Source organism: Heptranchias perlo, chromosome 36, assembly GCF_035084215.1.
Source record: "Heptranchias perlo isolate sHepPer1 chromosome 36, sHepPer1.hap1, whole genome shotgun sequence".
Lineage (NCBI taxonomy): Eukaryota > Metazoa > Chordata > Chondrichthyes > Hexanchiformes > Hexanchidae > Heptranchias > Heptranchias perlo.
The window spans coordinates 15,739,956-15,761,916 of NC_090360.1; the positions used below are offsets into that span (position 1 = coordinate 15,739,956).

Here is a 21,961-nt window from a genome sequence, read left to right on the forward strand (position 1 = left end):
CACGGTGAGTGCAGGAGAAGGTGGCACATAACAGTAGGCAGCAAGTGGCAGTGGCATTTAGCCCCTCGAGCCTGTTCCGCCATTCAATGAGATCATGGTTGGTCTGTGACCTAACTCCATATACCCGCCTTAGCCTCATATCCCTTAATACTTTTGGTTCACTGAAATCTGTCAATCTAAGATTTAAAATTTACAATTGAGCTAGCATCAACTGCCATTTGCAGAAGTGCATTCCAAACTTCTCCCACCCTTTGTGTGTAGAAGCATTTCCTAACTTCGCTCCTGCACGTCCTGGTTCTAAATGTTAGGCTACGTCCCCTTGTCCTAATATTCAAGTAGAGGAGACCTCCAAAAACAGGTACAAATGCATCAGCAGCGAGAAGCAATAATCCAGCAACTAACCTGTAAATCCTGCATGGTTCCTTTAAATAGCGCTGGTGGGGGTTCCTCCAGGCACTGTAAGACATGTTTGGCTGGTCATGGTTAAGACAGTGTGTTGAGTGGAATGTTAAGTGCCAAGATGATGTCTATCACTTTAAATCAGCATTGCACACTGATCAAACGCATATTCTCCCTACTTTACATGATGTCAGCATTTGTTATCTGCGCATGTGCAAAGCCCTTTACCAAGATGGCATCTGGCGCACGTCACGCTAGAAGCGTGCGTGCACATCCCAGACGCCATCTTGGACATTCGGGAGGCTGCGTAGTGCCGAAACAACGGGCGCTACACGGCTCAATTTAGCGTCCAACATCTATAATTTAAACATGAACGAGTGTCATGTTTATTTACTATTAAAATGTTTAAACTGTTGATTCTTAATGATACAATACAAAATAATAAACTAAGGATTGCAACAAGCTGATTTGTTTCCTTTAGCTCATTGATTTCAAAATCTTTTACCTTTTCAAATCCCTCGACAACCTCGCTCTTCCTCCGCAACCTCCTCCAACTCTACGTCTCCAGGTACGCCCTCAACTCTGGCCTACTCTATATTTCCTCCCCATCCACTCCACTACCAAAGATAGAACCTTCAGCTACCTTGCCCCCATACTTGGAAAATCTCTTCCCAAACCTCTGACATGCAACATCTCTCCCCATCTTCAAAATCCTTCTTACAGCCTAACATCAGTCGGCCTGCCTACCCTTAACTTTTCTTCTTACTTCTGCTTGTATCTAATCACCACTTTATGAAGCGTGCTGGGACACATTTACTATGTTAAAGGCTCCACATAAGTGCAAGTTATTGATTTGAAGTACCATTAAATCTGGTATATAGGTTACTCATTCAGGTAAATGTTTATGGCCTGCAGACATGGGTGTGTGGCTTATGCATCAATGTGACTTAATTGGATTCCACTGTGGATAAACATTAAATTACAAGTGTGGCTGTTCACAAGTTCTTATAGTACGTGAAATACCATAAGACTACGGTACACAGGATGTTAGAATTGAGCAGGAAATGACAAAAAAAACTTCATGAGCGTAATTGTTCAAAATATTATAAACGATTTCTTCCTCCTTGTTTGAGAAAACAAAAGTGTGCATGGAGAGTATGTTACAGTAGCCAAAAGGATTATAATTTACTAATTATAACTTTAAAAACTGAGGTTAATATTCATTCTGTCATGTGACCTTCAACCTTGCTCCTGTCCTATCATTGAAGATCTTGACTTGTTATTTTTTTGTGTCTTTTCTACCCTTCTTTCTCTATATTTTTTTGGCTGCAATATCTTTGATCACTGTCATAGGTGTGCCCTTCAGAATATCTTTACCAGCCTTGGTATCCAGGAAAAATTTCAGTAATGTGCTCAAGATAATGGACAGAACAACCTTTCTGTTAAATACTTTACCTATATCACTCCAGTGCAGTACTGAGGGAGTGCTGCACTATCGGAGGTGCTGGCTTTCAGATGAGATGTTAAACCCAGGCCCTGTCTGCCTTCTCAGGTGGATGTAAAAGGTCCCTTGGTACTATTGTTTGAAGAAGAGCCGGTGTCCTGGCCAATATTTATCCCTCAACCAACATCACTAAAAAACAGATTATCTGGTCATGATCACATTGCTGTTTGTGGGACCTTGCTGTGCGCAAATTGGCTGCCGCGTTTCCTACATTACAACAGTGACTACACTTCAAAAATATTTAATTCGCAATAAAGCGCTTTGGGACATCATGAGGTCATGGAAGGCACTATAATAAATGCAAATCTTTCCTTCTTTATTGGAATTATTCTCTGCCGCAACAGGATCTCTCTCCCGTTAGAGTGTCAGACCTTGTTTGGAGTTTGAACTGATAAGTGGATTTATTTAACAAAAGATGAGCAAGGGATTAAATATCAAGTTTATGATACACGTATATTTACAGTAGAAATCCTTTTATCCAGCTCCTGAAAAGGAAAACCATAAAACAATAAAAGATTGCAATTGAAATGCTAACCTATCCTTTTGTAGATAACTTTCAGATATGCAGTCTTTCCTCCTTGTATTTCTTACCACTGCAGGAATTTGAATGACTGTCGAACGCATTCAAAAATAATGTACTGCTGCACGCATAACTGAGCTATGCACAGGGTCTGTGTTTGTTCGAATATAGCAACATTTGAATTGGGAATTACTTGGGAAAAGATTCTGGCTGTCACTAATTGTTTTTAAACTCTTTCTGACTAGTGACTGAATTAAAGGAACCTGATTCAAACAGATAATCTGTTTTTTAGTAATATTGGTTGAGGGATATATATTGGCCAGGGCACTGGGGAGAACTCCCCCACACTTCTTCAAAAAATAGTGCCATGGGATCTTTTACGTCCACCCGAGGGGGCAGACGGGGCCTCGGTTTAACGTCACATCCCTCACTGGTGTACCTCATCCAAGTGAGCAATAATTACCAGTGAGTGCGTAGCGGTAAGTTATCTGACTATGGAAGACTTCACCACCGAGTCTGATTGGTCTCCATGCATAAGCATTTCCAATAAAGGCTGCTGCACAACCATCAGGAACACAAACAGTGGAAGAATTTATCTTCCCTAAACCGGGCTACTGAGGCCAACTGTCATACCTTTACCATAGGCTTGAGGTCATCTAACTTAGTACAGGCCAGAAATAGAAAGGAAACATTTTTGACTATTTCTGAGAGTCCTTTTTCATGCTGTAAAGGGGGGATATTCTGTTGTCCACTGATATCAGCAACCTGTTACCTGAGATCAGTAACAAATGTTCAAACTGCTCTTGGCTCTTCAATTGATATTCACGGGAAATTATTCTATTTATACAGTTCTTAATTTCAACGTGTAGGCCGAGAAATTTGAGTTGCGCCCAAAACGGGTGCAAAGTCGATGCAGAGACAGCTCCGCACGTGGTCCGTACAGGCCTGAGGCCTGAGCCAATTACGGCTTCGAGCCCGATTTAAATGCCGCCGGCGAGCTGCTGGTGCCAAACTGGTGCCCTTGCTGCAGCTCGCCGGCTGGGGAGGGCAGGAAACCGGTCGGATCCTACCCTGAGCCGGCTGGTCGACTACGCGAGGGGCGGGGAAGCAATCCCAGGGGCACATCGGCAGTGGGCCCAAGTGTTTCTTTGTGGGCCCAGGGGGAAGCACTCCTACTCCTGCGGGCCCCACAAAAATAAAAACTGAAAACTTCTTAGGCCTTTTTTTTTTTGAGCAGACTCCAGCGGGCAACCTGGACAACTAAAAGTCTCCAGAACCAACAAGGCGACCGGCGCAGTTGAGGCAAGGCAAATCATGGCACGTAACTAGGAGATCTCATGCTGATTTTACACTTGGAAACGAGCACGTGTTGGATTTCCCTCCCCCCCCTCCCCCATAGTTTTGATCATTATAGTTTGTTTTGTATTTTGTTTAAAAGAAGCGAGCTTTTCCCATGGGAAAACTGTTTATGCAACCTTTATACAGGGATGGAGATTTGATTCAGAGTGCAGGGCGCATTTACATAGAGAGCCTGCTTATCCAGTAACATTAACATTGAGATTACAAAACTGCTGAATAATTTATATTGACAGTTTCAAAGTTAAGAGAAAGTCGAACTAAGTTCTTAGCAAATGTACTGCAGTTATTGACTATCTGTCCTAATGGGATCCTTCGAAGCACCAGTCCACAACGTAACAAAGACTGATAATAATACTTTAACCATTTTCTACAAAATATAAAGATGCAAGATAAAAGGGATGGGTGTAATTTTTTGGCATGTGAATTGTGTGTTTGTCAATGAGGAGGTATTAATTTTGGGAATGGAATAACTTCCCATTCTAGGCACCGAGGGGCAGATTTCTAGTTGGTCCTGCTGGAATGGAGTAGGCCTGCAAGGGCCAGGAAATCAGGCAGGGATCCATTGCACTGGAGTTAACTCAATTAACACTGCTGGCCTAAAGTGATCATGCACACATCATAATATGGAGATTGATTGAGTAACCCCCCCTTGCCCGAATTTTTGGCATTTGCTCCCTCCATCCACCTGGAGTAGGTTTAAAGGAAAGTTTCATGTGGAAAGAAGCGTTAATGGGAGAGGAGGCTTTTGCTTAGGATTTTTTCCCCGCTGGTTTTTGTAGCAATGACTTTTTTCCTGGAGTTTTGGGGATCAGAACATAGGGAATGAAACAAAAAACAGCTGAATGTTGTCTACAAAATCACTGGAAAGTTAACTGTAACTGAAGCATTTACAAGAGTCCAGCACATCAGGAAAATCACTGAAGAAGGGTTATGTAAAGAGGGGGGCTTATAATACAAACTTTCACTGGAGCTTAGAGAGTGACAAAATATCTAACTGCAAGCCTCAGACTGACAAGTCTGTTGGCAAGTGAATGTAAAATTAATGATCCAGGCTGCATTTATAGCACCCCAAATACATGCCAGGGAGATTACCTGGCACCAGAGCTGGACTCTCCCCACTCATCATTGTACCACCAGCTGTATCTGCAGGCCCTAACTGGGATTGACTAAGTAAAACTGCCCGTACCAGATCCAGAAACACATCTGCTGCAATATAGGGATGGCACTGTCAATGTCAGTCAAGGTCACCATTGCCTTTAACTTTCCTGCCTATGGCTCCTTCCAGGCTGGCATAAGGATCATCTGCAATAACAGCCAATGTGCTGCCCATTAAGGTATCAGATTGGTCAGTACGACCACCACGTTCACCTCTTTCACATTGATTGCAGCAGGAGCATGGTTCAATGGCCCAATTGCACTGCACTGCAAAGCCTTGGGATCATTCATTGCAGTCATGTGACTACCTGGGCAGCAAGTACATGTTTCTCTTCTGCCTCCACCACTTGCTTCTTCTCAACTGTGCACTGTGACTTACCCACTGCTGCCTCCTGCTCACTGCATCATCTGTGGGGTGTGTATCTGTGCTGGTTCTTGCGGATGTTGGTGAGAGGGACACAGGGTGCTCTGTTGTTTTGGGTCACCACAGTACCGGTAAGCTGCTTGCCTCTGTCTACGATGTTAAAAAAGGAACAACTGTTGGAATTCTATATCCAAGAGGCACCTTCAAACAGAGTTTGCATTGCAAGATACTGTGTATGATGTTTGTGTGGTTGTGTGTGAGCGAGTGAAAAGAAGGACAAGACATAACAGAAGCAGGGTGCTACCAACTGCGGCCCATATTCCATTAAGACCTTTCTGGGCAAGGATATCAAGGGTGACCTCCTCAAACTAGCTAAGGACATCGTTTCTGGTATCCCCACCAATTCCAGGGGGTAATTTTACAAGCCCCACCACTTATCCGACACTTTTAGACTCAGTTCTTTAAATACCAATCGATTGTCATCTTATGCTGGGCTCCTGTTATATTGTAACCAATAAAATCAATACTCAAGTTCAAGGTCCTCAATTTATGTAGTGTGCGCATGTTGGCAACTTGAGTTGATTTGTGACACTTGACCCACCATTGCTAAGTGATTCCCTTTTAAGTAGGCTGGCTGGCTGCAAGGTTTCATTGACAACTTGTTGTGGTTCTGGTGACACCTCAGTTCTCCTTGGTCTGTGCGTTGAGAGAGCCCTGACTTGTGAGTCAGCCCCAACCTCGAACTGTGGTGCCTGACTGGCACTGCTACCTTTCACTGCTAACTCTTCCTGTGCCTGATGCACCAGTTGCTTCCTTGGAAGGAGAGTGTCAGTCCCTCTCCCTTTGTCCTTGCAGTAGGGTTTGCATCACTTGACCAGTAAAGCTTCTGTTCCTCACTCCTTAATACCCAACGCTAGAGCAGTTTTGCTGATTAAATATTTGCCTTTGCCATCACAGGTCCATCATTGTCTCATAATCTCAGTCGATTGAGAGAAGTAATGCTTCTCCCTCCCTCTTCATTGGCTGGCCTGGTGTGCGAGACATTTGGCCCACAGACTAAAAACAGTCAGGTTGTGCAAGAGTAAATCCTCCCAAAAAATGAGAGATTTAACCCTTCAATAGCACATTAATGTAATATCAAGGTTTGTATAACTTTTTCTCCCATTCAAGGAGATCATTCTGTTACAAATCAAAGTGATGTTCAAATCAAAGTTACAATCTAGAATAGAAACAAAAAAAACCTATTTGAAAGGAAACGTCACCAACCACTTCAGTAAAGAAAATTACCAGGTGAAGAAAATGAAAGTGTAACTTAAGAGTCAAGTATTGGATTTCACAGCAGCTGGAAATGCAAATTTGGAAAGGATCCTGAACTAATGTTGTTGAGACAGGATATAGCAAGTGGTTGAAGTACTTTTAATTTGAGGACATCTTCATCATGTGCTATTGAGTAAGTGGTGGCCATATAAAAGAAACTTTGCCAGTGTTTCCAAACCCAATATCAAAGGAATATCTTATTCAGCATTATATCTCCGACATGATCCTACATGGGAAAGCTACCACATTATTTTCCTACTTCGGTTGATGAGAAAGTAGGATCACTTTAGTTTAGTAATATTCTAATTACAAGTCAAGATAATGCTGATTATGGTCATCAGGCAAGGGATGACAGTGCTGGGGAATGGAGCACATTTCCAATTGGGGCATCCTCTGTCAATATAAAACATCCTAGGTCATGTCTTTCAGATGAGACATTAAACGCCTGCCCTCTCAGGTGAACATAAAAGATCCCATGGCACCATTTGATGAAGAGCAGGGGAGTTCTCCCTGGTGTCCTGGCCAATATTTATCCCTCAACCAACATCACTAAAACAGATTATCTGATCATTATCACATTGCTGTTTGTGAGACCTTGTTGTGTGCAAATTGGCTGCTGCATTTTCTACATTGCAACAGTGACTACAGCCAATAAAGTACCTTTTGAAGTGTAAAGGGCTTTGGGATATCCTGAGGTTGTGAAAGGTGCTTTATAAATGCAAGTCTTTCCTTCTTTTCTGTAATACAAGCTAGCTACACTCTACCTAAACAATGTTGGGACTGCTTTTAACTCATTTCACATTGGACCCTTATAGCCCTTAGGGTACTGTAGATTATTCATACAGCTTCTGATTTTAGGATTAAATCTAGTAATCATCTCCCAAAAGATAAGCATTACATTTAGGTTTAAACCCATTGAAGCCCAACATCACCATACTACAAGATCAGAAAATGTTAGAAACACTCAGCAGGTCAGGCAGCATCTGTGGATGTTTTGGCAAAGGGTCCACACCAAAAATGTTAACACATCTGTCCTCTCCACAGATGTAGCATGTCCTGCTGAGTGTTTCAGATTTCCAGCAGCTGCATTTTGTTTTGCTTTACATCACCATGCTACAGCTCTGGTGTGATGCATACAACCACTTTCCCTGTTTTTACTTCACCTTCTCTTTGTAATGTCGGGCAGTGTGGATGTGTCTTGTACAGCTGGCTGAACAAAGGTCCATGGGGGAAGAGTCACTGAGCGTGCAGCTAACAATGCATGTGCACTTCTAGTCTTACATTCATTAGTAACAGAGTAGTAAGCATGTATTTTTGTTTTACTTATTTTAGTTCTTCCATTCAAAATTATTTTGCAAATTAAACTAACGTTCTAATTACAAATGTTTTGTTTTATTTTTGATCTGAAAATGCACTGATTTGCTTCATGATTCCTACACAGAAACATGAAGCCTTCCTGACACAATCTATAATATATAAAAAATCTTACATCTGCAAGCACTTTCTCCATGATAAGTTCCTATGTACATATTTATATTGGAAACTGTATGTAAACTGGTCACACTGCAATTACACCCTCAGCGCCACCACTGCCAAGAGGGTGTAATTACAGTGTGACAAGGCAATTTCCATTATTTATTCTATCTAAACCCCTTATAATTTTGAACACTTCTATTAAATCCCCCCTTAACCTTCACTGCTCTAAGGAGAACAATTCCAGCTTCTCCAGTCTCTCCACATGACCAAAGTCCCTCATCACTGGTATCATTCTAGTAAATCTCCTCTACACCCTCTCCAAGGCCTTGACATCCTTCCGAATTGGACACAATACTCCAGCTGAGGCCTAACCAGTGATTTATAAATGTTTAGCATAACTTACTTGCTTGAGTGTCAGCTCTTCCAGAGCCAATTCCAAGCTTGGCTGAACTCTGGCCTGTTTGTACAGCCTACCCTCCACAGCCTAAGGGTAAGTTCAGTTATAATGTTCCACTACCATGGTGACACATCAGTATGGTCAATTAAGCTCACCACACCTGTCCCTCAGCTGAAAGTGAACGACACCTAGCAACCAGTTAGATTTCAGTATTCAAATACGTTACAAACGTTTTCTGCCAAGCGACTTTGACAAATACAAATATCTTAATGTTTATTTTGAAAGGGTATAATCAGATGTGGATTAATGTGCTTCCAATAAGCATATCCTTGGCAAAAGACGGATACAGCACATTTTCTTGTTAAGTCCCAGATTGTTTCAGCCAGTTAGTACTGGTTAGCCATTGCTCTTTTGGACGAGTCTGAATGTAAACTTTTCTTAGCCTGTCCTGATTCTAGTGGCAGATCAGTGATCACCTTTCCACTGGAACAGCAGCAATTAGTCCTTTTTGAAAACACATACTAACTTCCTGGCCAACAAAGAGTTAACAGATCTGTAGCTTACTGATTAACCTTCTATGTTCGGAGAGATGATGATGACTGGCAGCAAGCCAGATGGTTTCCCTTAGTTTCTTTGTGCTTATTATTAGTCGCTCACTGTTAAAACCTCAATATCTTCTTTCTTGAAAGTTTTAACAAGATTTATTTTCATCGTGATGTCTTTAACAACACACTTACTTGGGTTTTGAAGGAAACTAGGTGATTTGATCAATGTAGAATTGTAACTTAAAGAAAATGAAAGGTCTGTCAGCCACAGAATTATTGAAAACGAGTGCAGGTAGACATCTTGTGTGCTGGCTCATGCCAGCACTGCTCTTGAGCCAACTCTTTCGTTGCATGACCCTTTCTCGTCTCTGAAGTTCCAAATCCTTTGTTCGGGGAAGCTCCTCTCATCTGTTTGCCATATCGAGCAAGTACTGTTATGGTCATGACATTATAGGGTAGATTTTCTGCGTTCTGGGCCACAGTGAGTCACCTGGCCTGCCCCGGGTGCGTGGCGCAAAATTGATGGCCATTGTCCGAACTGTGCTTGCGGTGGGCCACGTACTTCGCTGTGGACAAACGTTTAGAAAATCTGCCCTCCTGAATTAATTTGAACAAAATTAGATTCATCACTTTGATACTCACAAAGACCAGAGCCAATGTTCCCCTTTTTCTCCGAGATCTCTGTGCTCCTCCAATTTTGGCCTCTTGCACATCCTCAATTTCCTTCGCTCCACCATTGGCGGCTGTGCCTTCAGCTACCTAGGCTCTAAGCTCTGGCATTCCCATCCTAAACCTATCTGTCACTCTACCTCTCTCTCCTCAAAAACCTACTCTTTGACCAAACTTTTGGTCATCTTCCCTAATATCTCCTTATGTGGCTCGATGTCAAACCTTGTCTGAGAAGCGTCTTGGGACATTTTACTACATTAAAGACGCTATATAAATGCAAGTTTTTCGTTGTGTCATCTAAAGCTAATATCAATGCATTGTTTAAAGGGGCACCATCTTCATGAAAAAAACACAAATGCACAGTGACAAAAGAATGTGTTTCAATGTGAGTTGCATCACTGAAATGTATTTGCAAACAAAAATAGTTTGGCAAATATTTTTCTGCCGTGAAGAAGGTGTCCCTTTAAGACACTTTCAGCTGTTGTATTCCGATCATCTATGTTTCATGTGACACATGATGTCAAATGCTTGACCTCCGACCAGCTCTTGAGCTGTAAGATAGACCTAATTCAATAAGGATAGAGTTTGACTTCCCCATCCCCAATTCAAACCGGTAACAAAATCAGGAAATAAAGCAGCAGAGAATTAGTGATATATTCGATTTACATCGAAAAGAATGTATAAGGTGTACTCCAAAATCTTTTTGTTAAGTCTCTTTCCAACAGCCCTAGGTGTGTGTGTTTTAAGCTGTGCAAAGTAATATTGTCTCTAAGCATTTAGCAAGTTTCCCATTCGGAGACTGGAACCTGATTACTTTTTCACAGCAACTCCTTTTCTCTTTGAAGTCAGCTCATAGAGGAAGCCTGATGCAGTGAACTCCCTTCAGTTAACCTGACTGCCCCTTGGCTCAGATTAGCTGCCGGCTCGACATACAGGCAGCACCAACTGAGGCTGAGTTCATTCTGTGATCAAGAATAGACACAGCTGGTGATTGGAGTAGAAATATCGAGCCTGGGTTGGGCAGGGGATGCCTCTGTCATTACTGCCCCCTATACAGTGACCTGTACTCAGCTACTGTTTACATTGGCTGTTGTGCCGGAAATAACGCGAGCAGGCAAGATCATACCTGCCTGGTTTTTGGTTTCTTGCAAGTTGGCGACTGCACTGTGTAATGAGAGTCAATCATACAATTAGTGCAGGCTGCGTTTAATGGGTGATAGCAGAGTTTCAATGACATTCCTTGCGGTTGAAGTGAGCAGTACCTGACAGCCTCTGTCGGAGTGCATTCTGTTAGTCTTCCTCGCTGGGTTAGGAGTTAGGCTGCCAGAATCCATCTGGCTCTGATGCAAATGTGTCTCATGCCTGAAGCTAAGACTTTCTTTCTGTGTAGCCCATGTGCTCGGGCTCTGTCTGAATTCTGTCCACGGTCTTACAGCAGTTTTCAACAATGCTTTGTTAGCAGAAGAGGTAGGGCACGAGCTATTTCTCATTGCATTTATGTCTTTTTAGTGACTAGATGCCAGTGAACTCATTATCACAGGCAGCTTTGCGATTGCTTTGATCAGTAATCATTGTAACTTCAACTTGATCGACAGAAGCTTTTGTAAGTTTTTTTTTGCAATGCACCACAATCTCTCAAAACCTCGATTGTATTCAGTGTCTAACAAATTTATTGTATAATGAGTTTTTATAAATGTTTTATTGTACTTAATTATACATTTGCATTTTTTTCTCGTGTTAACCCTTTAAGGACTATCATTGCATTTCTCCAGTTTTTTTAAGAAAAAAATCAGGGTCAGTCATATTCCTGTTCTGGCAACTGAGTTGATTGGATTGCACGGAAGCAGTCAATACAGGAAAATTGGGTAGGAATGGGCGCAGGTCCCGAACTGAGCTGGTTTGATTTTCAGACCATTTATTTAAAGGTGCATTCCCTTTCATTCCCCCAACGATTTCCTTGTGGATGTTGCTTCCTTGCAAGAACAGGAGAATCTGCCCCAGAAGTTGCTGATGCACTGGAGCAGATTGCAAACCTGGAATCCAAACAAGGACTTCAAATGACACGATAAACAGTGAGAGAGAAATGCTCAAATGGCTTATCACTCACCTGAACCCCTAGACAGACTTTCTACCTGCAGTCTGGCACCCTTCCAGTGATTACTGTGTTATACCTGATTGTTTTTGTTTTAAATTTCTGTCACTGCTAATGGATGATCCCATAGACTGGCCTGGGACCCTCACAGGATATTGGCTTCGTTCAGCCAATGTTTCACACAGAAACTTACCACATTCTATTAAACAGAATTGTTATTCTCCTGTTTATTCAGAATATGCCTCAAATGAAAAGTATTCAAAGAGCCTTCATATTTTTGTAATTCTAAGTTAGAATTTTAGAAAATTGCTAAGATGTTTTATGTGAAAGGACAATTCACTACTGAATTGTCAAGATGGGCTCCCCCCCCCAATCCAAGTTTCTCTCTCTCTCTCTCTCTCCCTTTTCTCCCCTCTCCCACAAGCCACCAGCTCACACTGGGGACGGATCTGCAGTTCCCTGGCAACCTTCTATGCTTCAATTTTTTTTATGTTTAAAAAAAGGATATTTGCGTCTGATGTAAAATCCTTAATTAGTTGGACTTTGATTTAAGCAGATTAACTCGTATTTTAGTTTGTCAACAAAAAAAAGGGGAGATCACTGTACTAATTGCTCCCATTGTTGCTTTTGGTCAAATATTACTGCTGGGCAAATAGGAGGGATGATTGAAAACAAAAGCAGGACTTTCCACTTCCTTTTACCTGGATTGGTACCAGATTATTGCTAATTAGTACTCCATTATTATTTAAATGGAAAATAATATTGTACCAAAAAGGATGTAGAAGTGGCACAAAGTAATGTAAATGTCCGATTGATGTCAGGGGGGATCCTGTGACCCTATGCTTCACGCAGGAAGCTCTTCTCAATGGGAGTGCGGGTCAGAATCTTAGTGACTGTGTTGTAGCCACTGAGCTGCACTCCTTGCTTATTGTCTCATCTGAATGAGACCTCTGACAGTGCAGTGCTCCTCAGTACTGCACTGGAGTGTGAGCCTGGAATTTGTGCTGCTTCTGTCTCTGGAATGGGACTTGAACCTACAACCTTCTGGCTCGGAGGCAAGAATGCTACCCACTGAACCGCAGCTGACACCGAAGGGATTAGATAAGTCAGGAAGCAGTGATTAGGTGACACCAAGGTTGGGTTTTAAAAGTCAAGTTTGTAGGAGGAAGGAAAGCCGGAGGGAGGTGAGGAGCTGCACTTTGTCTTCTCCGCAACTGAATTCAAACAAACATTTTACCAAACAGGCATTCCCAGGCAAAGGAATTTCAGACTTAATAACCAGACACAGAACATCACAGGCAAAGGTCAGTGTCATCTGATAAAATATATCATGCTAAATGTTGTCATTTTATAGGTACAATAAAGTCGCACGTTTGGTAAGATTTTGTAACTTGAATGACTTTCACCAGCCATTATATTCCAGTTACTCTCTCATGTCAAAAGCCATGCAGGTGTGAGTGATTTATGATTGAGCAGAGGAATGTGGGATCACTCATCTGATGTGTTTAGTCAGCGAACTCCTAGTAATGTCTCCAGTGTCTTTTCTTAGCACAGTTATACCACATAACAGGTTGCAACTGGTATCTACTTAACGCAATATGGGGCCAACGTACCTAATTTATACCAACCAGCTCTGCTTAATTCTCTGTCCAGGAGAAACGAAAGTCCTGCAGATGCTCGCAAGCAACCGGGCATGGAGCTCTGCTCACCGCCATCCAAATGTTGGTTAAGTTTCCATATTAACAAAGAGCCAGTAGCTCATTAAAAGGTGAAAAATGTAATTACAACCTGTGCGAAACCATAACTGTGAGAGACGTTCTCCTTCACAATGTCTCATACTAGTTACCAACATTTAATATAACATGGTATTTATTTCGTATCAACACAAAATACAACAATTACTTGAATTTCTAGACCATTCCTCAAGTGCAGGAAGTTTCTCAAAACGCTTTGCGTTAAGGGGGAAGAAATTGTGCAGGACACAAATCAGAGAGGGGGTGGGGCAAAGGTAAAGAAGGGTTTTGAGGAGGTTTTTGATTGCAGGGAGAGATGTGGTAGAACATTGAGGGTGGGAAGGACAGAGGACATGTGCATAGTGGCTACCGATGATGAAACAGAGGGAGCAGGATATGAGGAGTCGCCAGTGTTAGAAGAACGGATGGCAGGTAGGGGGGAGTGAAGCTATGGAGGGATTGGAATGTGAGGGCAAGAATTTTGAAGTCAGTTTGCCGGACACAAGAGCCAGTGGATCCTGGAGAGGATGGGAGATTGCAGGAGTGTGGAGCTTTGCACAAATAAAGATATGGACTGCAGCATTTTGAATGAGTTGTAATATGTGCAGGGGTTGAGGCAGAGAGGCTGCCTTTGAGAGCATTAAAGAAATCAAGCTGCAAGGGGCTGAAGGCATGGACTAAGGTTTTGCAATGTTAAGGGCAGAGGTGGGCAACATTGTGGACGAAAGTGACATTGGTAGGCTCCATGGATAACATGAGTATGCTGAGGGGAAGAGAGGGAAGTAACTGCAGGGAACAGGATGGGTGAGGGCAGGAGAGAACTGGGAGCTGACAGTGGCAGCAAAATGGATGGTCACAAATTCCATTAATGCCTCCAATATATACCACTCTGGGGTGCAACAGCAAATTCTGGATCATTGTTTGTTGCTGAGTGTTAAAGGGGCATTGTTTTCATTTAATAAAATGTTTGCCAATCCATTTTCTGACAGGCCACAAAATGATGTAAATCACATCACTGAATGATCTTGATGAAACTAGCACAAGACACAAACTCTTTCCCACTGCCCTCCCCAACCAAAAGCACCAAGAGTAAAGGCTATTCATTTTTTTACACTTTTTTAAAAAGGCTATTTCACACAAATAAGTGTTTTGAGTTTACACAGGAACGAAAGGGTGTCGGTAGCAGCAAAATGACAATGTGTCCATAGAATAAAACATTTGGGGTAGAAATTGGTATGTGTTGCAACAGTTTTTCAGGCGTTAAACGAGAGGAAAAATACCAATTTAGCAGTTGGACACTCTGTGCCCAATCTGTGCAGGTGTTGAGCCCACTGCTAAATTCGTGTGTCCCGGGCAGCCACCTAAAACAGGTTTCTGGACCCATGCATGTGTGAATTAAGGGCCCAATGCCAATTGAAGGACCCCTGTGTAAAATTTGTTACAGGATTCCTCAGAGGCCATTGTGGCCCCCAACTGCAGGTAAGGTTTATATATATTTTTTTTGACAAACCCTTTTCAGAAGGAGGAGGAGTGCTCCCACCGACTCCACAGTGCTGACTCCTTCCTCCCCCTCACACCCCTCTCCCACCTTTCCACCCTCCCAGCCTCTCCTGTTGGCCCATCCTGGAACATACCTGAAGGCCGTTGCTAGCGAGGCAAGTGGCCCAAAATTGGTTTTTCTCATGTGCCAGGATGCCGGCAGCTCATCCTGAATATGTGGATAAGGCCTGAGCCCAGACTGTGAGTAGGCTATTCATGATGAGAGTCAGTCAAACCAGATTCTAGCCTTATGCTCCATATGAGCCTCCTCCCACTCTATTTACTTCATCTAACCCTATCAACATATCCTTCTATTCCTTTCTCTGTCATGTACATATCTAGCTTCCCTTTAAATGCATCTATGCTATTCGCCTCAACTACATTTATGGTAGCAAGTTCCACATTCTCACCACTCTCTGGGTAAAGAAGTTTCTTCTGAATTCCTTATTGGATTTATTAGTGACTATCTTATTTATGGCCCCTAGTTTTGGACTCCCCCACAAGTAGAAACATCTTCTCTACGTCTACCCCATTGAACCCCTTCATAATTTTAAAGACCACGATCAAATAACCTCGGTCTTCCCTTTTCTAGAGAAAACAGCCCCAGTTTGTTCAGTCTTTCCTGATTTTTGTACCCTCTCAGTTCTGGTATCATCCTTGTAAATCTTTTCTGCACTTTCCCCAGTTCTTCTATATCCTTTTTTTTGTAATATGGAGAGCAGATCTGTGTACAGTACTCCTAATGTGGTCTGACCAAGGTTCTATATAAGTTTAACATAAGCTCTCTGCTTTTGAATTCTATTCCTCTAGAAGTGAGCCCAGTGCTTTGTTTGCAGTTTTTATGGCCTTGCTACTTACCAACCGAAGCTAGAAAAGTGGTTTAGTATTGCTAATGCATGACTGTCTGAAGTAAATGGACCGTCTAGTCCACCTTTGCACACTGTGGCGTGCTCCTTATTTAACATGGCTCATGGAATAAGCTGTTTCATCCTACACTTTCCTCAAAAAAAAATCTTTCTACAATCATAAGGACGTAAAATGGGAATGGAAAGAAGAGAAACAGCCCTCTTTACTCCTCCTGTCATTTATGTCTATGTTTGGGGCTGGCTTGGATGATTTTTTTCCTCCCTACTGATCTGTTTCAGTGCAAGTTTTTTAAAAAAAAATTCCACCAGCAATTCTCTTCACTCCTCTCCCCAAGGCAGTGACTCCTGCTTGGATATAATTCCACAGATGCTAGTTGCCCTCCAGGTACCTTGCACATGTCCATTGTTCATAGGTTAGCCTAAATAATGAATTTTCGTCTACTATTTGACTGTGTGGGCATCACTACCAAATGTGGCTGTCTCCTCAGCGGATGCCCAAATGTGTCCTCCCAGCAAGAGTCACTGGATAGCAATCAGGAGCAGGAATCTTGGCTGATTCTCCCCTCCCCTAACCTAGGGTCAATTAGAACACATCGATTGCCTCCCTGGTTGAGATCAACGAACTCATCACAGGCCCAGGATCTTCCTGGTCTGCACGACTCACTAGATAAACTTACTGAGTCATAAAGCAAGTATGAAGAACTATAGCAGAGTTAGTGCAGATTTCAAAGCAATGTTGATGTAATCAAATGCTTAACCATCCCCCTGAAAAGGTCAATAAACTGTGTTGCACTTTGAAGTTCCTTTGATACATTGTATCTGATCCCTTGCAGATTTGCTACTCTTCCAGGCCAATGGTTTTTGACGTTTGAAGATGCCATCTTGGTACACTATAGGGCCTACATTTAAAGTATTTGCCATCTCGTTGAATGGCACATCAAAGTCCACTGAGAAACTGTGATGGGCTGTGTGGGGTCACGGTGCAATGCTGCACCAAAGTTTAAAAGAGAGCAGCTTAATCTGGAAATTGCGAATTAGGAGATGCCAAGCTTGGATTTTAAAGGCCTTGTGGGAGGAAGGAAAGAGGGATTGAAGTAAGGAGTTCCACGGTTTTGAGATCGTGGGACAGAACGAGTTAGAGACTGCACTGGATCTTAATTTCAACAAGGCAGGTGTGTAGGAATGCCATATTTGGAGCTTGGATGGTACAAAAGGAAAGAAGTCAAAAGAGTGCTGAGCAGATCAGTATTGATAAAATAAAGATGACAAAAGTTGTGACACAGGATTGCAAGTTAGAGATCATTAACCACTCTCAGATTATGTGTTTTTTTTTCCTCGTATCCTGCCCAGCTGTGAGAGAGACAGATTAGAAAGGCCTCCCCAGATGTGGGAGCAGTGTTTTATGTCTTGGATTCCACAGAGGGTTAAGAGTTGTTGAGTGAAAAGGAAGTGTTTGAAGCAACCTTTTAAAAACCACAAAGAAAAATGATTTTTTCAAAAAAAAAGAGGTACTTGTGGCTTTTAAAATTGATCTGCAGCATTGTAATTAAAATGTTTTGAGTTACCTCCTTCTTAACTTTGATATTTAGTGTTTCAGTTCACTGCACCAACTTTCAAAGCAACATTATAAATCAGAACAAATGGTTGTTAAAGTTCATGTCGAGGGAAATCACAGCTGTAAATTCCGATTTTATTTCAGGTATATTTGGACAGCGTTTGGAAGACACTGTACAGTATGAGCGGAAGTTTGGAAAGCGCTTGGCTCCCTTACTAGTCGAACAGTGTGTGGACTTTATCAGAGAGCATGGCCTCAATGAAGAAGGGTTATTCCGCATGCCTGGGCAAGCCAACCTGGTCAAAGAACTCCAGGATGCCTTTGATTGTGGAGAAAAGCCTCTGTTTGACAGGTAATGTACGCTGACGGTGATTCTTAAATTTACATAGTTAAACACTTGAGGCTTCTGAAGTTCTATGCGATGTTTACTGAGGAGATTTTTGTAGCATTGCAATGAAATAAGTCACCAATAGTTACAACTTTTATACAGACAGTGCCTAACTTCAAACTCAACATATTACTTCAAAAAATAGTATCGTGTGTCCAGTGAGTCATCATCCATTATGCCCTCCTTTGCACACCACCTTATTCTTCTGTACTGTTTTAAAACTAATTAATGCTCTCTATTCTACTCATTGGAACTTTTTGCTTCATTTTCTAAATTTACAAGCATTCACTGGTCCACGTGGGAGGTATGGGCCACTTTACAAGAGAAACTGCCATTTGATTGGCTAGGAAACTAGCTAGTTTTTTGACCAATTGAAAACCAGATTCTGTAGATTTTACATGGCTACCATCTGATCAATCTTTTATGTATAGCAATGAACCCAAATATGGAAGATTAGATTTTTCCAGCATATCGCCATTGGATCTGACAAGTGGGAAATTCTTCGGGAGCTGATGATCTGGGTCCCTGCTTGTGACCACCACTTAGCATGGAATCATAGAATGATACAGCACAGAAGGGAGCTATTCGGCCCATCATGCCTGTGACTGCTCTTTGAAAGAACTACCCAATTAGTCCCACTCCCCTGCTCTTTCCCCATAGCCCTGCACATATTTCCCCTTCAAGTATTTATCCAATTCCCCTTTGAAAGTTATTATTGAATCTGCTTCCACCACCCATTCAGGCAGTGCATTCCAGATCATCATAACTCACTCCATTAAGAATAATTTCCTCAAGTCGCCTCTGGTTCTTTTGCCAATTACCTTAAATCTGTGTCCTCTGGAACCTGTTTCTCCTTATTTACTCCATCAGAACCCTTCACGATCCTAGGATTTTCTGCTGGAAGTAACGGGATATATTTCCCATCATTCATGCCCTGGCATCATTAAGTGCTGAGAATGCAGCCATTCTCCACCCACCTAAAATATACAGACGTTCCTGGGCTCAAGGTCAGGATGGGAGGCTGGGGGCGGATGAAAAGGGCAGCCTTCCAGGATTATGCCCATGTTACGTTGGAACATGTTTCCACTGCAACAAAGACATTTTAAAATGGGAATAATGCTACTCCCGGATTGATGGAGCTTTCTGCTGTACTCCAATACCTCAATGCAGAGGTCCAGATTTTGTTGAAAACATAAGAACTTAGAGAATGCTGAACAAGTCCATCCCTTTTTGATAGATCAGCCCCATCTACCTGCCTTCTCACCAAATCTCTCCATCCTTTCTCTCCAGGTGCACATCTAATTGCCTCTTGAACCATACTGTCAGCTTCATTGACCTTGCCTGTTTTATGTTTTGGGTGAAAAGGTTTTGCCTGACTTCCTAATTTTGAACCTGAAGCTGTCACCATAGCACACAGTTTACCCACATAAACAATGAAGGGAATTGATAAAGTTAAAAAACTTCGATTAGGTTTTCTTTTTCCCAAAGATAAGCCCATTCCTTAAATCCTCTAAACATAAATTCCTGGTTCTTGATATCAATATTGCTCATCCATGTGTCCTCTCAAGGAGAATAACTTTTCTACTTGAACAAACTGGATCATCTCAAAGCTTGTTCTCAAGTACAAGCATTATAAACATGGGGAACTGATGGGGACTGTATGCAAAGCCAAATATCTAGTTACCTGTTGGGAGGTATGGATGGACAATAATCTGTCTGCTTTAACTGTTATTTGGGGAACGTCATAGCTTACCTATCACAGCTTTACAAAATTTGATGTTCTTAAATAAAATGTTAATAGTCCATTTCTAACACTGAAATTGAAATATTCTGATGGTTTAATTTTGATCACTGAAGCTTCAAAAGCTTTGGAGATAAAATTAGTAGCAATTCTCATTATTCCTTGTACACAAATAAAATGCCATTTGTGGTCCAGCATGAAGGGCAATTGGCCCTTCAGTGGTCATTCTGTGATTGGTGTTAAACTACCTCCATGGCCTGCCAGATGTTAGCTAATTGTGTCACCATTCTACAACTCCACGGATTGGATGTTTCACGTGAATATTACTTTTTTTTTTTGCAGGAACACCGATGTCCACACGGTTGCATCCCTGCTGAAGCTGTATCTAAGAGAGTTACCAGAGCCAGTGATCCCATTTGCCAAGTATGAGGACTTCCTCTCCTGTGCACAACTACTGGCTAAGGATGAAGAGGAGGTACGCTTACCTAGAGGGTTACCGTGTTTGGTCCTGAATGCTTAAATGTCCTCTTTGCCAACATTCTTAAGAATTGGGCCATTCCATATTACTCTCATAGACCGATTATACTACACCTTGTTAGCTCAATTCGAAGCAGTTTCAACTTTCCATTGATTCAAACTGTCTAGAGTAATTTGGGTGCCAAGTCATCCAAAGTACATTGAAATGAGAAGTGTGAGACCACCTCCAGGAGGTAGTTGGGTTTAACTAAATATGCAAAGAAGCTCCCAAGTGCTCCTGCTTGGCACTTTTTAAACTGACATTGGCAGAGAGTTGAATGCTGGTTTGCAAATGCTGGCAATAGGCACACATCCGGAGAGCTCCCTTTTGAGCAGAAAGCAGTAGAGGAGCTGGCAGTATAACTTGGGTCTACAGGCCCAGCGTGGGCACCTTGTAGGTACTAGTACATGTAGTATAACTGGGTCTTGGATAATATAGCACAATTATTGGATGGTGACTGGCTCCCATGGCAACCATTCAGCAAAGCCAATGCCAACACGAAAATTGGTGGGGGAAAAAAAGCACCAGGCAATTATTACTGTAGCGTTGACTTCTTCATTCCATTAAAGGAGAAAAAAATTAATTCAGGTGGCTCAGGTATGGAGAGAGAGGTTGACAATTTTTAAAAGATTTCATCTAAATAGAGTTAACATAGTTCCAATCGTGTATCAAGGCAGTTCCCTGAGAATCCTTGCCTTTTTCTTACTTGCCTTTTCCTTCTCTCTCTTACTGGCTGAAGTTGATGACCCATCATTATAATAAAGACCAACTACAAGTCTCTCAATACATAATTGGTAAAGATACATTTTTCCACCAAAAACGCGAAACCTCCCTCTAACACCTAGGACCTGGATGGTTTACTGCTCGAAGACTTTAGCCCTTATTTAAGGGAAAAACCTTTTAAATGGATTTAAACCCGGTGAAAAGATTCTGGGCAGAAGCTTCTTTTTCTTCGTTTGTTTGGTGGAGCTGCCAAGAGAATTGAAATGCTCGACATTAAAGCTGGATTCACACGACAACCGTAATGTCTACACGAAGCAAGCCCACTTCCCACCAACACTGCAGTTATAGTGTAAAAGCAGCCTGAGTCTGGTACCCAAGCAAATACCAGAATGAAGTGGAGGGAGGCTCCGTGGAGATAGAAATCTCACTCCACTTTACTTTTGGAGTCATTTCGGCCTTTTACCTGATGGAGTTGCGGCGGCGAAGCCTAAACTTTCCTTGTTGGGGCAGGAGACGTACTTAAAACCTCTTCCCCAATCGGCTGGCCTGGCAGGAAACTCACTGCTGCTTCCTACTCAAGCTGCTGAGTTAAAATTGCAGTCAGGTGCCGATGATGTCATCAGGATACGACATACGTATGTTACAAAGGACCCAGACGGCTTTGGCCGGGTGTCCTTGCTGCCTGTTCAGTTGAGCAGGCTACAGTTACAGTCAGTCCACCCCAAGACAGGTAAGTAACCTGGGCAATTTTAACTGGCCTACCTATCTGTTTTCTGCTGGTTAGATAGGGTTAAAACTGCCCAGTTTTCCTTTTTGAGTCTTCTACCTGAACCATAATAAGCATTAATAATCTGGTTTTGTTTTTATTCAGGGTGTCCAGGAGTTGATCAAACAGGTCACCAGTCTGCCTCAGGCCAATTACAATCTTCTCAAATATATCTGCAGGTGGGTTTCACACCATGACTAGGCAGACTACAATGGGTGGATGGTTAAGTGCATAAGCACAATGCATAAAGCCTCTAATCAGGACTAACCAACACTAAAGCCATCACTGATATGTTTCTCACCCATTCTGTGTGCTGTTCTACAACATTTTAGCACT

At 42.2% G+C, this 21,961-nt stretch overlaps 1 protein-coding gene across 5 annotated transcripts in view; it reads left to right on the forward strand.

Annotated features, from left to right (window-relative positions):
• LOC137304136 (rho GTPase-activating protein 22-like) overlaps positions 1-21,961 on the forward strand; it is a 295,940-nt gene that overhangs the window by 258,131 nt on the left and 15,848 nt on the right. For all 5 annotated transcript variants that reach the window (XR_010958519.1, XM_067972623.1, XM_067972625.1 and 2 more), the window contains 3 exons: positions 17,635-17,842; positions 19,962-20,094; positions 21,731-21,804. Coding sequence is in view for 4 of the 5 variants with exons in the window: in XM_067972623.1 (XP_067828724.1) it covers positions 17,635-17,842; positions 19,962-20,094; positions 21,731-21,804 (415 nt within the window). In the remaining variant the exon portion in view is untranslated. The remainder of the gene's footprint in view (positions 1-17,634; positions 17,843-19,961; positions 20,095-21,730; positions 21,805-21,961) is intronic.